Source organism: Ovis canadensis, chromosome 14 (genome assembly GCF_042477335.2).
Source record: "Ovis canadensis isolate MfBH-ARS-UI-01 breed Bighorn chromosome 14, ARS-UI_OviCan_v2, whole genome shotgun sequence".
In the NCBI taxonomy this organism is placed as follows: domain Eukaryota; kingdom Metazoa; phylum Chordata; class Mammalia; order Artiodactyla; family Bovidae; genus Ovis; species Ovis canadensis.
Window position 1 is genome coordinate 59,831,768 of NC_091258.1, and position 17,586 is coordinate 59,849,353.

Below are 17,586 nucleotides of genomic sequence, written 5' to 3' on the forward strand. Positions count from 1 at the left end.
TCTTAATCTCATGCTTCATTTAGGTCTTAACTCGGCTCTGTTTTTGCAGCTTTGGAGTCAGTAAATAAAGCCTGAAACGCTAAGACAAAACTAAGAGAATACATTAATGTATCTGTTGACTGTGGCGTAGGATATCCCCCACTCCCACCCAGCTTGGCAGTGTTGATCCAAAGAGGGAAGTCAGATCTGAAAATCACAATTGTCATTTTATTTAACATGTCAGGAGGCAGATGACCTGAACATCTATCTTACTCCATCCTAATAAAGTAGTTTGTTGGGAACCTGAATCATTGTTAGTCAAGATGTATAAGATAAATTATGGTTAATCCCACTTTGCCCACATACATATTAGTAGTTCCCTTATACCCAAACCATGTGAGGCACCATAAAACATCTCTCCCCAAACCCAGCAAAATAAATTATCCTAATTTTCAGTTACAACCTTTCATCTACTGTTTGAGGTATTCCTTAGTTATGTCTGTTTAAGCAATACTATCTCTGCTTTTCTTGCTTAGATACTGCATATGTAGTTCACATTTAAGGTGTTCTGTTTTAAAATACTGGGCCAACACAAACTATTTTATGAAAAACCCCACTTTGTAATTTTACTGTGTACCATTGGTGAACAGCAAAGGTGATTTTGTCATACAAGTCAGTAATAACCTGGTGTTTAGTTCTATTTTTTACAGTGTTTTCATGTAAAATTTTAAACTTTAGTGTACACTAGAATCTTTAATTGGGCTTAATGAGGGCTTATTGTTGGGTCCCATTTCCAGAGCTCCTGATTCAGGAAATCAGTGTTGATGGGGGCTTAGAATTTGTATTTCCAACCAGTTCCCAGGTGATGCTGGGGCTGCTGTGCCACAGACCACACTATGAGAACTTACAGTCTAAACCATTTTATCTTCAGAACAGCTCCACTGGGTTGTAGAGAGAATGCATATTAGTTCCCCATTTTATATCTAGAAAAAATGAGAGGCAAGTGACGAACTTGGTGTGTTATGTCTATTTTATGGCTTCTTGTGATTATTTCAGTGTAATAGATGGGAGAGATGGCTTTTGCAGACTTTGGCAAATATTCGCTTACTACCTCTTACACGCTGGTCATTAGATATATAATGAATATCAAAACAACATACTGCTATCCTTTTAAGGTCTTACCAGTGCTTTTGTGTGTGCTGGGTGGGGTTGGGGGAAGGTGGTGTAGGATGTAGTTGAAGATACAGGTATGGAACATATGATGTGAGAGTCATAGGCCATTGTGTTAAAGACTTGGTTTGTTCTTAAGTGCCATGAGAATCTGCCAAAGAAGACTTAAGTACGGCAGTGTAATTGATATTTTGATAAGACTATTTGATGCTTTGTGAAGAGTGGGTTGAAATGGGAGCAGGAGTATAGAGTCAGAGTGGCCATTTTAGAGGCTTGAGTAATCACTAAAGCAAGGTGATAAAAGTTTAAGACATGTTAACATTTGAGATGGGTGGAAATGGATAGTTCTGGTTTTTATTTGGAAATGAGTTGACTTATGAGGTGCATGATAACAGGAAGACATCAAATACTGTGCCAACTTTTAATGTGTAAGGCTAGCTGATTAAGATAGGGGCCATGGAGAAGCAGTTTAGGAGGGAACAGAATCAAGAATTTGAGGTATGTTAGATCTGTATAGCTTGTTTGACAATAAGTGGGAATCAGAGCAACTTTAAGTTTTGCACCAGAAGCCTTTAAACAGTATTGATGACAGGTGATAGGATAAGATCCTTGAGGTAAAGTATAGTATTTAGAGGAAGCAAGAAAGCTAGATTTGAGCCTTGGTACTCTCCTAAGTCAGAGGAAAGAAAATCAGCTGATCTCCTTTGCTAATGAGGTACTACAAGCCTATCTAGAGTGCGGTGTCTTAGAAGCCAAGTAGATAGAGATGATCATTCTGTTGATTTTACCACAAATTAAATGAGCCAGTGTCCTTAAAACTTGGCAGTATACAGGCCACTGTAAACCTGTTCAATAATCTTTTTAGTGGATTGTGGGGGGGGGGTCATAAATCAGATTGGTTTAGCATAAGGTAGACTGATAAGAACTTGGATCTGTTACCAGGTTTAAAAACTGTTACTGCCACTATTTTTGAGGCTTTCTGCAAGTTTTGTAACATTTGTACCTCAGCTGCCTTATCTGTATATCATCTCATAAAGTTGTAAGGAGTAAGTAATAATTCACATTTTTAAGTATTCAGCACATAAGTGCTTAACAGATGTTTGTCATCCCTAGAGTGCTTAACAGATGTTTATCATTCCTAGAGTTAAAGGGTAAAGGAAAAGATAGGAAGAGAGGCAGCACGTGTAGAGCCTTTAAATGTTTCACTGGAAGCCCAGAGGTTGGTTAGTGTGAGGCAAATGTGAGGTAAAGGGAGTTTGGTTCTTTAGTTTTGGTTTGTTATTAAAACTGGGTACAGTATATTTGTAAACTGGAAGGTAACTTCGGGACGGAAGTATTTGAGAAGATGGGAGAAGATGAGTTGTTACACAGATGACTCAGTAAGTGGTACTTTCTCTGAACAGGAGGGAAGAGAATACAGGTGTCAAAGCAAGCAGATCTGAGAATTTGGTGGTAGGGAGAATAAAAGGAGTTCCTGTTTGGTTAACTGTATTTTCTCAGTGGAATATCAGATGAAACTGGTTAGAATGAAAGAGGAGGGAATGTGCAAGATTTGAGATCAAAGGAAGTCTGTCATACTGAATAACTGAAGCATGCTTATAGGTCCCCAATAAACTGTCTTAATGCTCTGGAATATTTCAGTAAAAATTCCTTTTCCCTCAACAGTCACCCCTCATTTCAGACATTCCTAAGATATGTCCAGTTTGCACTGCATGCCCTGGGGATGGCTTTTCTCTAATTATTTTTCTACCCTTAGAAGATCAGGAGAGAGATTTATTCAGATATCCTGCCACATGAATGGGAATTTTGAGTGTGTGTTATCGAATGAAAGTTCTGTAAGAAAGTGCTAGTCGCTCAGTTGTGTCCAACTCTTCTGCGATGTTATGGACTGTAACCCACCAAGCTCCTCTGTGGAATTCAGGCAAGAATTGGAGTGAGTTGCTGTTTCCTTCTCCAGGGGATCTTCCCCACCCAGGGATCAAACCTGGGTGTCCTGCATTGCAGGCAGATTCTTTACCATCTGAGCCACCAGGAAAGCCCTATAAAAGTTCTATATAATGAGTGAACTCCAGGGCACGTCTGCTTTAGCTGGGTAGAGTTAATTAATTAGCATAGGCAGCCAGGGAGTTCCTAGCAATGCTGCACCAGGAATCTTAGAAAATAGAATCTTTTAGAAAATGTCTAAAACAGGAGAAAACACCGGAGACCAAACTAAAATACACTGAAGGTTAAACATTTACACGATGTTTAATATAAATGTTTTTATTAAGGAATAGTGACTGAAAACCATGATATAGTCTACTTTGTGGAGTTAAAAGAACTCAGATTTTGAGAGACAAACTTTTGTGACTGAGTTATTGGGTTAAAGCACTGTAAGATCCTTATATTTCAGGAAGATGCTAGATGTTTAAGTGTACATGCTGAAAACAACCAGGGTAGCCACTAAGAAAGGGAAGCGTGGGTGGTGGGGGGAGAGGAAAAACTAGAGGAAGATAATGGGAGTAAGGAAAACACACACACACAAAACCCAATCCAAAGAAAGGCAGGAATGTGAGGAGGAAACAACAAAACCAAAATGGAAGGTAAGTAGAGACCACATCATGAAGAGTGGAAATAAACCTAAGAAACAATCCAGTAAATGTAAAAGGCTCAACTTTTCAGTTAAAATTAAGGATCGTGAAATAGGATTCTTTTTTAAAAGCAGCTATAGGCTATTTGCAAGGGAAATCTAAAAAGATAAGGACAGAAAAGTGAAAAATACAGAAAAAGATATATTAGGCACATGGGAAATGGCAACCGACTCCAATATTGCCTGGAGAACCATGGACAGAGAAGCCTTCAGGCTATAGTCCATGGGCTCGCAAGAGTGGGACACGACTTAGCGACTAAATCACCAAACCACTATCCAAAAGAAAGCTGTTTTATTTAAATTCCAGACAAAATAGTCTTTAAGGAAAACATTACTAAAGTCACCAGAGAATGATAAACATTTCAGTTCACTAAGAAGATAAAATTCTAGTTTTGTATTTTGCTGAATAATATAGCCTGAGATTATTAATAAAGAACTACAGAGAAACTGACACATTCACCAGGTATTTTAAAACTATTAGCAAAGTCAATTCGAGAGAAATAATCATTTCTGTTATTTTTTAAATCCCTTATGATCGAATGGCCTAAGGGATGGGGGATGGCCCAAACTCTGTCATGGCCTAGATCTGGCTCGCTCTTCTCTAGGAATTATTTCCTCACCCATCAATTACGGATAACCATTCAGGCCTGGCCTTCTTGTAGTGTTAAGCGTAAGCTGGAAGGCTTTTGAGAATCCTTTTACCTGAAGTACTTTCAAGTAGGAATCTGTTCTCTAACTCTGGAGAGTGCCAAAAGCATGAATAGAGTGGGATGGGAAAGCACATGGCACATTTCATTACCCTCAGGTCACTTTCTCCACTGCCCTTCGGGTGTTTTTACGTGCAATAAAAATACATCATCTTCTACAGTGTGTGATAGGGAAGCTAACAAAACAACGTGTAAAGTAACCATTTCTAAACAAATACACTTATTGTACAAATTCAGAATAAAATATGAAGGAGAATGGTTAGCAAATGTCAGAGTGATAATCCTGAAGAGCTGGGATTATGGATGGTTTGGGTTTTTTTCCCTTCACCTTTTCTCTTTCAAGAAGTGTAGGTGTGCTGTGTAATAAAAGTGAACAACGAAAGTCCACATACTGCATTCCTTGTAGAATTCCTGCTTGGCCTAGCTGGAGTCCTACTGTAGTAAGTTTGGTAGAATTTAAGCTTTCAAATCTGACTGCGTAAATGAAAAAGACATACTTTCCCTTTTCAACTTCAGTTTATAATACACATGATATATGTTCTTTCATTATTCTCTACCATTGCAAAAGTATATGACAGAAGAGGTGGACCAGCCAACTGGGTAAGTTTTCCATGCAGGTAACCATAATGGAGCTAGAGAGAAAATTCAAAAACTGCTGTTGGAATTTTCAGTGACTGAGGACTGTTTATTTCCTAGATCTACCATAGCAAAACACCACAAAACTTAGGCCACCAGTATTTTGATAAGCCACCAAGTCTGGTGTTTTGCTCTTCTCTCACAGTTATGGAGGCTAGAAAGTCCAAAACCCACAGGTGTGATCCGCACCCTGCTCCCTCTGAGGGTCCTAGGGAAGAATCCCTACCTCATACAGCTTTTGTAGCCCCAGGCATTCCTTGACTTGTAGTTGCATCACACCAGTCTCTTCACATGATCCTATGCCCTTTGTCTCCTCTCTATGACAGGAGTTACTAGATGGAGAGCCCACCCTCATCCAGTGTGATTCCAGCTTAGCTTGATATCTGCAAAAACCCTGTTCCTGTTTCCAAATAAAGTCTCATAACTACTGGGGTCAGGACTTGAACATATCTTTTCGGGGGCTTCCCTGGTGGTCCAGTGGTTGGGAATCCATCTGCCAACACAGGACACAGGTGCTTTCCCTTGCCCAGGAAGATCCCACACTGCAGGGCAACTAAGCCCATGTGCCACAACTACTGAGCCCGTGTTCCTCAACAAAACAAGCCCCACGCACCACTAGAGAACTAGAGAAAAGCCTGTGTGCATCAACAATGACCCAGTGCAGCCAAAATAACTTTTTTAATTAAAAAAACCATATCTTTTAGAGAGGCATACTCTAACCCACAACCTGGAAACCAGTAAACCTGGTTGAAACAGTTTCTGTGAAAATGATCTTAGATACGTATGTCCTAAAACTACCAGCACGAGTTAGAGTAAGTCTAGCTGAAATGCAAGTTTCTTTAAAAAAAAATAAAAGCTTAGATCCATAAGATTCTTTCAAAACTATATTCCCAAAATGAGTTTTCAACAGGTTACAGTAGTTTGAAGTACAGGAAGGGATATAAGCATATGACATAGGTCTCACACTGAAAGACTTATTAATAAATGAAAATTCCTCAGCCATTAAAAAGAATACATTTGAATCAGTTCTAATGAGGTGGATGAAACTGGAGCCTATTATATAGAATGAAGTAAGTCAGAAAGAAAAACACCAATACAGTATACTTACGCATATATATGGAATTTGGAACGATGGTAATGATAACCCGATATGTGAGACAGCAAAAGAGAGACAGATGTATAGAACAGTCTATTGGACTCTGTGGGAGCAGGCAAGGGTGGGATGATCTGAGAGAATAGCATAGAACCATATATATTATCCTATGTGAAACAGTTCACCAGTCCAGGTTCAGTGCATGAGACAGGATGCTCAGGGCTGCTGCACTGGGATGACCCAGAGGGATGGGATGGGGATGGAGGTGGGAGGGGGGTTCAGGATGGGGAAACACATGTACATCCATGGCTGATTTATGTCAATGTATGGCAAAAACCACTACAATATTGTAAAGTAGCCTACAATTAAATAAATTTAAAAGAATGAGGGATACAAATGTGTAGGTAGGTAATAAAAAATAGCACCCACCCTTTCCCTGGGCTCCATGGATGTGAAGCATGGGAAATATGCAACATCAACTCTAGAGGCGTAGAGAGGAAGAGAAATCCTTAGAAAAAGCATGGTTAAATTAAGGCAAAAAATGGAGGCAGAACCTTTAGAGTTGGGGTTTAACACATTTGCAGTGTTCATGACACATCTGCCATTTCCAAGGGCAAAATTAAATATAAGCACAGAAGTAGAGCAGAGAGCGGGTTAGGACGTTTGACCAGTGGTTGCACTGACGGCCGAAAAGTAGGGCTGTCATCTACCCTTTGCAGACATCCATCTGTTTCACATGTAACCAGAATCACTAAAAAAACAATGTATCTGGCTGCATCAGGTCTTAGTCACAGCACATCGGATCTTTATTGCATCATGCACACAGACTGTGTAGCACGCGGCCTTGGTTGCTCTATGTCATGCAATTGGATCTTAGTTCCCTGACCAGGGATCAAACCTACATCCCCTGCATTGTGACGCAGATTCTTCACCTCTGCACCACCAGGGAAGTCCCAACAAGAACCAGTTTTTATTCTCCCTAACTTCATTTAATGGGAACAGTTAAATGGTTGCCTGGGTTGCTGAGTGAATTGGGAAATGCCAGTCTGATACATAATCCAGTAAGGAGATTGCCAAAGAGCAAATTTTTTGAGATCATGGAGTGATGCAGAATGTGGTCTTTGGATAAACATGCAGTCCCTATTTATATCTCCCAGATAAATCTGAATGATAATTTTGGTTATCTCATTGTTGCATGAAGAATAAATGTCCATCATTCTTCAGTTCCTGAACAGTCTGAACTTCTTACTGTATTATTCAAGGTCTTTCATATTTTGTTCACTTTCTACTTTTCAAGTTTAATCTATCGCTAACTTAGAGCATATACTTTATATGTCAACTGAACATAGATTGCTTAATATTCCCAGGACTTGCTTTGCTGTTTTCCACGTTAGCAATGTTTGTCATGCTTTTTCCTGTTTTTGGAATGTCCACCCATTATAATTCTCAGTTACCAGCCATCAAAATTATTCATCAAAGCCTGAGATCAGCTATCACTGTTCCATCGAGCCTTTCTTAGTCCTCTCTGCCTTTTTTCTCTCAGAAATCATAGGTTACCAGTAATTGAGTCTTCTATAATATGTCAAAGTTCACATCAAGTTTATGAAGTGTAGGTACTTATTTCCATTTTACAGTTGAGGAAACAATTTACATAGCTAGTAGTTAATCATTTTTATTAATTTTTTTACAGATGGAAAATAGAAATTTACATAGTTAGGAATTAACCGTTAGTTTTCAAACCATTATTGTAATAGTGCATCTTTAGAGATAAATTGGGAAGCTAAAGGCTATTTATTCCAATCCCTTTCTAAGTGAACAGAGGCCAATAAAGCAACTGGACTCAGCAACTATAATTAGCAAGATGGATCTGGCAGAGTACCAAATGAATTAATCATAACAGCTTGATAAGGTTTGCAAAAAAAATGACATTGAAATTATGAAAGAGGGACCTCCCTGGTGGTCCAGTGGCTGCGATTCCACACTCCCAGTGCAGGGGGCCCGGGTTCAATCTGTGGTCAGGGAACTAGAACCCACATGCTGCAACTAAGTGTTCACAAGCTGAAGCTAAAGATCCACATAGTGCAATGAAGATCAAAGATCCTGAGTGCACCAACTGACAGAGCAGCCAAATAAATATATTTTTAAACAAAGCATCCGACAAAGTTTAAAACCACTTGTATTAGTACTTTTTTTCCCACCAAACTAGGAATCTAGGTATAGAAGACAGCGTCTTCAAACTGTTTCATCAGACCACCCCCACCAAAACAAATACACTCTTGACATCATGCTTAATGGTAAAATATTGAATAATTTCCTCTTAAGATTGGGAGCAAGGCAACAATGCCCACTGTCATCACTTACATTGAGCAATTATATTAGAGGTCTTAGCCATTGTAATAAAACAAAAACAGAAATAAAAGGCATATAGATTAGAAGGAAAACTATCTTTTTGCAGAGATATTTGATTATTTACCTTATCTGTCAAACCAAAAAAAAAATGAAAACAAGTTTGGTCATACACTTAAATATAAATGCCAAACCAAAGAGTGATTATTGGCAAACATAAGAGTTTTGTGATTTAGGGACAGGCAAATGTTTCTTAGATCACAGAAGACAAAAAACATTAAAGGTTAAAACTGATAAAGAGTTCATCAAAATTAAAAACGTCACCAAAAGACATCTTTAGGAGAATAGGCAAGGAACAGACTAGGAGAAAATATTCACAAAACATATATTGATACATGACAAAGGACTGGTAAAGAGGATACATAAAGAACTCTACAACTCAATATTTAAAAATCCAATAAAAAATGGTCAAAAGATTTGTATATTTTGTAAAAATATGCAAACAGCCAAAAATCTTACAAAGGAGAATGCAACATCATTAATTAGCAGGCAGATGCAAATTAAAACCACTAAAATGCCACTGCACACATACCAGAATGGTTAAAATTTAAAAAGCTAATAACTCCTAAAATTGGATTTTTGTAGAACTGGTACTCTCAGATATTGTTGGTGTGGCTGTAAAATGGAGGAAGATCTGGCAAGTTTCTTATAAAACTAAATATACATCATTTTATGACTCAACAATGCCACTCCTGGCTCTTTACCCAAGAGTCTGAAAACCAGGGGCTTCCCAGGTGTCTCTAAGTGGTAAAGAATCTGCCTGCCAATGCAGAAGATGTAAGAGACGTGGGTTTTATCCCTGGGTCTGGAAGATCCCCCAGACGAGAGCATGGCAACTCACTCTTGCCTAGAGAGTCTCATGGACAGAGGAGCCTAGTGGGATGTAGCCAGGGGTCCATGGGGTCGCAAAAGAGTTGGACACACTGAAGCGACTTAGCATACATGAATGAAAACCATAATCACAGACTTGTAAAAGAATGCTACTGAAGTTTTTAGCCAAAACAACCCAAGTATACATCTTTATGAGAACTGATAAACCATAGGTTGTGTGCTGTGCTTAGTTGCTCAGTCATGTCCGATTCTTTGCAACCCCATGGACTATATAGCTTGTTAGGCTCCTCTGTCCATGGGATTCTCCAGGCAAGAATACTGGAGTTGGTTGCCATGCCCTCCTCCAGGAGATCTTCTCAACCCAGGGAACGAACCCAAGTCTCCTGCATTGCAGGCAGATTCTTTACCGTCTGAGCCACCAGGGAAGCCCATAGGTTAGTAATACAATAAAACACTAACCAGTGATAAAAAGGAATGAATTTCTGATAGCTCCAACAATATTTTATATATATATATATATAAAATCTCAAAAACATGCTCATTGAAAGAACAGTTACACAAACAAGTATATTTTGTGTGATTTCATTTATATGAAACTCTAAAGAGGCAAAATTAACCAGCCGTCCCCCTCTAAAAAAGAACGGTATTTGCCTCTGGATGGCTGGGTGTGAGTTTTTATGACATCTGAGACATGAAGGCAATTCTTAAGGAGATAGTAAACTTCTGTATCTTGATGAAAGTTTGGATTACATATACACATTGGTCAAAACCAAGAAAGTACACTCAAAAATTTCTGCATTTTTCCTGTATGTACATTGAAACAGCAAAGATTGAACTCATTAATATGCTTGCTAAAGCATTTAGGAGATACTGTAATGTTGTCTACAGTTCACTGTGAAGTGCATATAATAATTAGATGGATTAATGGGTGCATAGGGAAATGGACAGATATATGACAAAGCTAGTGTAATAAAATGTGAAGGATAGGATGTAGGTGGTGAGCATATGTTCAGTGTAGAACTCTCTCAAGTTGGCTGTATGTTTGAAATTTCTCATTAAACTATTGGAAAACAGAGATTTTAAAAAGTTATCTTTGAATGCCACCAGGCAAGATATAATTTTAGTTAGATTACTGCAATCCCAATCAAGTGAGATTTTTCTTGCTCCTTATTTTTCTCTTCCCCTGGTTCAATTCCAGGTGAGCCAGAGACCACCTACAGAGAGGGATAAAGTAAAGGAGTCAAATAACAGACTGGTATATCAGAAAATAAACATTTTTTATTCTTTCCGAGTTGCAGAAGGTGGAAAGTTTTTGATTTAGAAGAACTATGAAGTAGTGACTTCTTCCAAGGAATATTTTAATTAGCAAAAATGATTATACTTACTGAGAGTGATCTCAGATTTATTATCTTACAGTGACTGAAGAAGTTATTCAACCTGCCAAGATTTCATCCATACTCAGTTGTGTCTGACTCTTTGTGACCCCATGGATTGTAGCCCTCCAGGCTCCTCTGTCCATGGAATTTTCCAGGCAAGAATAGTGGAGTGGGTTGCCACTTCCTACTCCAGGGGATCTTCCCTGACCCAGGGATCGAACCGGTGTCTCCTGAGTCTCCTGCATTGGCAGGCAGATTCTTTACCATTAGTGCCACCTAGGAACCCCCAAGATTTCATCCAGGAGCAGAAAGAGAACACACAGCTGTATTCACAGTGGTAGTTTGCAAGCAATGTGTGGCATCTTATTCAATTTACTGTATTTGTTATTAGTTGATATGGAGTTTCTGGCTATACAATGCTATCATTTGGAAATTACAATAGTCTTACCACCTCCTTTTCAATTCTTACATCTATAATTATTTTACTTACCTAATTGCCAATCACAATTCTGTAGGCTCAAATAAAAGCCAATATCAGATTCCCAGGCTTCCCAGGTGGCTCAGTGGTAAAGAATCTGCCTTCCAAACAGGAGACATGGGTTCAAACCCTGGTCAGACATGACAACAACTAAACAACAAATCAGATACCCAGCTAGTCACAGCCAGGTACATTTTATGAGTTGCTCAATAGTCTGCTACCATGCAACCCACTCCAGTACTCTTGCCGGGAAGGTCCCATGGATGGAGGAGCCTGGTAGGCTGCAGTCCAGGGGATCACTAGGAGTCGGACACGACTTCACTTTCACTTTTCACTTTCATGCATAGGAGAAGGAAATGGCAACCCACTCCAGTATTCTTGCCTGGAGAATCCCAGGGACGGGAGAGCCGGGTGGGCTGCCGTCTATGGGGTTGCACAGAGTTGGACACGACTGAAGCGACTTAGCAGCAGTAGTAGCATGCAACAGATAAGAGAACCACAAGTGTTCCATAACCATCATATAAATACCAACACATCTATAATAACTGATATATTCACAGTTACCTACTAGCTCATTCAGCCAACAAAACCACAAGCCTATGGCACCACATCATTCTCTACCTCATATAAGTAATTCCATAGTCAGAAAATACCCACAAACCACTTCTTGTTACTTCTCCAGTCACATAAAGTGCAAACACAACTCACACCTAATCCAAAAAAATAGACACACCAGAATAAACACTACAGGGCAACATGCCTCCATCCACTGCCACAATCGTTGCACAGAGTAGCTCAAGGTCAGACACATCAGGTCAGGCACAGAGAACTGCCCCTACACACTTAAACACAAACACACTACACCCTAGTTGTGTGCTAGGTCCAGTTTCACACCCTAGGGTTTCCCCAGGGATAAAAACCCATCCTACTCACAACCCTGGACTACAGACCTCATCCAGGTCACATCCAGGGTTGACATCAGCATTCCTACCTGAAACGAAAGTCGGGTACTCAGCACACACAGGCTTGACATTCCTAGTTTCCTCCTTGGCTTTTGCAGGCCTCTCTCCAGCTATGGCATCATCGTTCAACAGGCTACACCTGGCTGTGCATGCGCACTTATACAGGCTGAACCACCCTGGAGTCTGGGGCATTTCTGACTCTGCAAATTTTGGGGGAATAGCTTGTGAAGGATAGGTGTTAACTGCCCTCTAAATGTTTGTTAGAATATACCTGTGAAGCCATCTGGTTCTGGACCTTTGTCTGTTGGGAGTTTTTTGCTTTTTAAATAACTTCTTCAATTTCAATACTGTTAATTGGCCTGTTCATATTTCTTATTTCTTCCTGGTACAGTCTTGGGATAGTATTCATTTCTAGGAATTTGTCCATTTCTTCTAGGTTGTTCATTTTATTGGCATATTTGTTTGTATTTTGTTTGTATTTTTGTGGTGTCAGTGGTAACTTTAATTTCTGATTTTTTGATTTGGGCTCCCTTTTTCCCTTGATGAGTCTGGCTGAAGGTTTATTCATTTTATCTTTTCAAAGAATCAGCTCTTAGTTTCATTCATCTTTTGTATTGTTTTGTGTGTATTTTATTTCTGAGCTGACCTTTTCATTTTGTTTGTTCTTTTTCTAGTTCCTTTAGGTGTAAAGTTAGGTTGTTTTTTTGAAATTTTGATGTCCATATTTTAATTTCTGATATTTTGATGTCCATACTTTAATTTCTGATATTGGGAACTTGTGTGTTCTCTTTTCTGTTGATTGCCTCTGATAGAGGTTTGTCATTTTTTTTCATAGAATCAATTAAACTTTAATTGATTTTCTCTATATTTCTAATTTTCTCTTTCCTTAATTTCCACTCTACTTAATTTTGCTTTGGGTTTAACTGATATTTTTTAATACTTAGAACATTGATTTTGAAGGTAGAATTTCCCTCCCTTCTGTGTAGTTCTATTCAGCTGTCACTCACAAATTTCAGTATGCTGTATTTTTTCATGTTAAAAATTTTATATTTTCTTCAAGATTTCTTCTTGACTTGCGGATTCTTTAGACACATGGTATTTAAATAGTATTTTGCAAATTTTTCCAAGTTTTTTTATGATTGATTTCTAGCTGAATTCCATTGTGGTCAAATAATAAATTTTAAGCCCTTTAAATTTACAGGGACTTATTTTATGGTCTATTGTGATGAATATCTTATATGCAGTTGAAAAGAAAACATATCCTGCTGTGGTTAAATGAAGTGTCCTATAAATGTAAAGTTGATATAAACAGCAGGTCAAGTCTTTATTTTTGTGTCTACTTGTCCTATAAATGAAAGAGGAGTGTTGAAATTTTCAGCTATAATTAGATTTTTCATTTTTGTCTGATTTTGCTTCACGTAGTTTATAGCTCCAATAATATATATGTTTGCCTTTTTATGCTGTTTATGGGGTTCTCGTGGCAAGAATACTGGAGTGGTTTGCCATTCCCTGCTTCAGTGGGCCACATTTTGTCAGAACTCTTCACTATGACCTGTCTGTCTTGGGTGGCTCTGCACAGCATGGCTCACAGCTCCACTGAGTTATGCAAGCCCCTATGCCATGATAAGGCAGTGATCCATGAAGGGGCAGGATGTTTAGATAGCATCATTGACTCAATGGACATGAAGTTGGCCAAATTCCAAGAGACAGTGAGGGACAGGGAGGCCTGGCGTGTTGTAGTCCATCGGGTTGCAAAGAGTCGGACATGACTTAGCGACTGAACAACAAAAATAGGTATGTTGGACCTCCTGGTGTTATTCCAGAGGTCATTACTGCTATGTCACTGTTTTTTGTTTGCTTTTTCCTCTCTGAGCTTTGTTTTGGATACTTTCTTTTGTTGTGTATTCTAGACTTTTTCTACTCTCATGTCTAATCTGTTGTTAATTTCATATGTTGCAGTTTCATCTCTAGAAAGTCCATTTGAGGGGTGTGTGTGTGTGTGTGTGTGTGTGTGTTTAAATCTTAAATTTCTCTCACCATGTCCATGTTTTCCTATACACTGGATCTTATTTATAATGATTCTTTTAAAAATCTTTGCTGTTTCTCTTCTCTGTCATTTCTGCATCTATTTCTATGAACTAATGTTTTTCTGCCTCAAGTATCTATTAACTCTTTGTTTCAAATTTATTTATTTATTTGACTGCTCCAGGTCTTAGTTGCAGCAATATGGGATCTAGTTCCCTGACCAGCAATCAAACCCAGCCCCCCTGCATTGGGAGTGCAGAGTCTTAGCCACTGGACTACCAGGGAAGTCCCAAATGTCTGTAACTCTTGATTGGATGTTGGGTATTCATTTGCTGTCAGCAAAGAAATGTCTCTATTCTGCTTAGACTCCCCTTCTCTGTTTTGCAAAATGTGGCCTTCTAAATACAAAATTATTTTCCTTCTAACTTTGTCATATAAGTTCTTACACAAAGGGCATTATTTTCCATTTTAAAGTGGTCATACAATGTTCTAAGTACAGTAAGAAACCACTGGGGAAAAAAGGTGTAAGTAGATAATCTCATGGAGTTCCCTGGTAGTCTAGTGGTTAGACTTCTGGGGTTTCACTGAAGCGGCCCAGGTTAAATCCATGTTTGGGGAACTGAGATCCCATAAGCTGCACAGTGTGGTCAAAAAACTCAAAACAAGCAAATAAAACAGAGACTGTCAAGCATTGATCTGACTTTGATACATCTGAGGTAGTGGTTAAAAATATACAGATGCCTAAGACTTATCCTTAAACTAAGATTGTGGCATTCAGTCCATGATCACTTCATGGCAAATAAATGGGGAAACAATGGAAACAAGGACAGACTTTATTTTCTTGGTCTCCAAAATCACTGTAGATGGTGACTTCAGCCATGAAACTAAAAGACGCTTGCTTCTTGGAAGAAAAGCTATGACCAACCTAGACAGCATATTAAAAAGCAGAGACATTACTTTGCTAACAAAGGTCTGTCTAGTCAAAGCTATGGTTTTTCCAGTAGTCATGTATGGATGTGAGAATTGGACCATGAAGAAAGCTGAGCACCAAAGAATTGATGTTTTTAAACTGTGATGTTGGAGAAGACTTGAGAGTCTCTTGGACTGCAAGGAGATCAAACCAGTCAATCCTAAAGGAAGTTGGTCCTGAATATTCATTGGAAAGACTGATGCTGAAGCTGAAGCTCCAATACTTTGGCCACCTGATGTGAAGAACTGACTCATTAGAAAAGACCCTGATGCTGGGAAAGACTGAAGGTAGGAGGAGAAGGGGACGACAGAGGATGAGATGGTTGGATGGCATCACCAATTCGATGGACATCAGTTTAAGCAAGCTCCGGGGAGTTGGTGGACAAGGAAGTCTGGCGTGCTGCTGTCCATGGGGTTGCAAAGAGTTGGATACGACTCAGAGACTGAACTGATATTGCTAACTTACCCTTACAGATTCTGATTCACTTGGTCTGGGTTGGTCTCTGAAATGAATACTTGCAACAGGTTCCTGAGTTGATTTTAATTGAACATTCAAATTTTAGAATCAGTAATGTAATTTATTTTCATTGTTACAGATCTCACAAAATATGCTTTCATTATTCTCTTTGCCTTCTTCAAATTGCATAATAACTTTATCAAAATTCATTTCTAATGTACTTTATTTTCAGTTTATCACTTATCTCTGCTGTCCCCCACCCCCACCTCCTAGTACAGGAAAACAATATTTGTTAGTTTTCTTGCTTTATTTTTCCAAGTTTGGAGACCAGGTGTGATACAAAGAGATTATCTCCAGAAGAAAACATTTCTGAAATAAATTTATCTAAATGGAAGATAAAAAAGTGAAATGCTTGACCTTGAGAATTCATTCCATCATTAAAAACAGCTGGCAGAGTAAAGCCAAGATTGAGAAACAAGAACTTCAAAATGAATATTTTAGCCAAATGAAAATCATATGAAAATATACCTATTCACAGAAAAGATACATCTCTCACCCTACATCACAGATCACAGAATTCCTAATAGAGAAACATTTATGAATGTAAAGAATGTGGGAAGACCTTTATTTATGGCTCAGATTGAATGAAATGTGAGAAAAATTCATACTGGTGAGAAGCCTTATGCATCTAAGGTATATGGGAAGGCCTTTAGAATTTGTGAACAACCAGCTTGACATTTGAAAGTTCATAATGGAGTGAAACTGTTTGTATGTCTAGAATCTGGAAAGGCTTTTAGTTTTGGCAGAGACCTTAGAGTACACAAAAATATTCACTCAGGGGAGAAACCCTATTATGTAAAGAATATGGGAAGACATTTTGAATACATGAACTCACTCAACATATAAAAATTCATAGAGGAGTGAAATCCTATATATGTAAAAAATGTGGGAAAGCTTTTAGTTAGGTAAAGACCTTAAAGTACAAAAGAATATTCATTCTGGGAAGAAGTTTTATGAATGTCAGATCTGTGGGAAGACCTTCAACTCTTCCAGATACTTTAGAGTATACCAGAAAATTCACACTGATGAAAGGAATGCACACTGATGCATCATACTGATGAAAGGAATGCAAGGAATGTGAAAATCTTTAAGATCATGTGCACAACTTGGTCAACATCAAAAAATTCATACAGATGAGAAATCTTATGAATGTAAGGAATATGGGAAAAAACCTTAAGACTTAATTCATACCTTAAAGCTCAACATAGCATTCATACTAATGAGAAACCCTATGAATGTTAAGAATGTAGGAAGGCCTTTAGGCAGAGGGCATATCTTACTAAGCATCAAAGAATTCGTATTGGTGAGAAACCCTATGAATATAAGGAATGTGGAAAGACCTACAGATGGAGTTCAACACAATCAACATCAAAAACCGAACACTAAGGAGAACCTGGGAATTTAAGATACACAGAAGGGCCTTTGAAGTTCATTCAATTCTTACAGATCATTAGATAATTTATTATGGTGAGAAACCAAAGATATGAATGTATGGGGTGATATGGGATGGCTTTCGATAGAATGAACATTAGTGAATGTACATTAGTAGAAACCCTGTGAATTTAAGGAATTTGGGGATGCTTTTCACACTTTATTGAACATCAGAGACTTAATAATGTTAAAACTCTAAAAATGTAAGACATGCAGGAAGGCCCAATATTCATGTCTCTATGAACATCTGAGAATTCATAACCTTGTAGTGTTGATAAAAAAGTGCTTTTTCTTTCACTCAGCTCTTAACAGAATATTAATATTGGGGGAATGTTTGGGAATTTTTTTTGCCATTCTTACAATGTAAAAGATTTCTT

At 38.4% G+C, this 17,586-nt stretch overlaps 1 protein-coding gene across 1 annotated transcript in view; it reads right to left on the minus strand.

The window, feature by feature from the left end:
• Positions 1 to 10,021: 10,021 nt before the first annotated feature.
• ZNF567 (zinc finger protein 567) overlaps positions 10,022 to 17,586 on the minus strand; it is a 39,300-nt gene continuing 31,735 nt past the window's right edge. Inside the window, exon 6 of the mRNA XM_069550428.1 lies at positions 10,022 to 10,665. Coding sequence (XP_069406529.1) covers positions 10,640 to 10,665 — 26 coding nt within the window. The 3' untranslated portion in view covers positions 10,022 to 10,639. The remainder of the gene's footprint in view (positions 10,666 to 17,586) is intronic.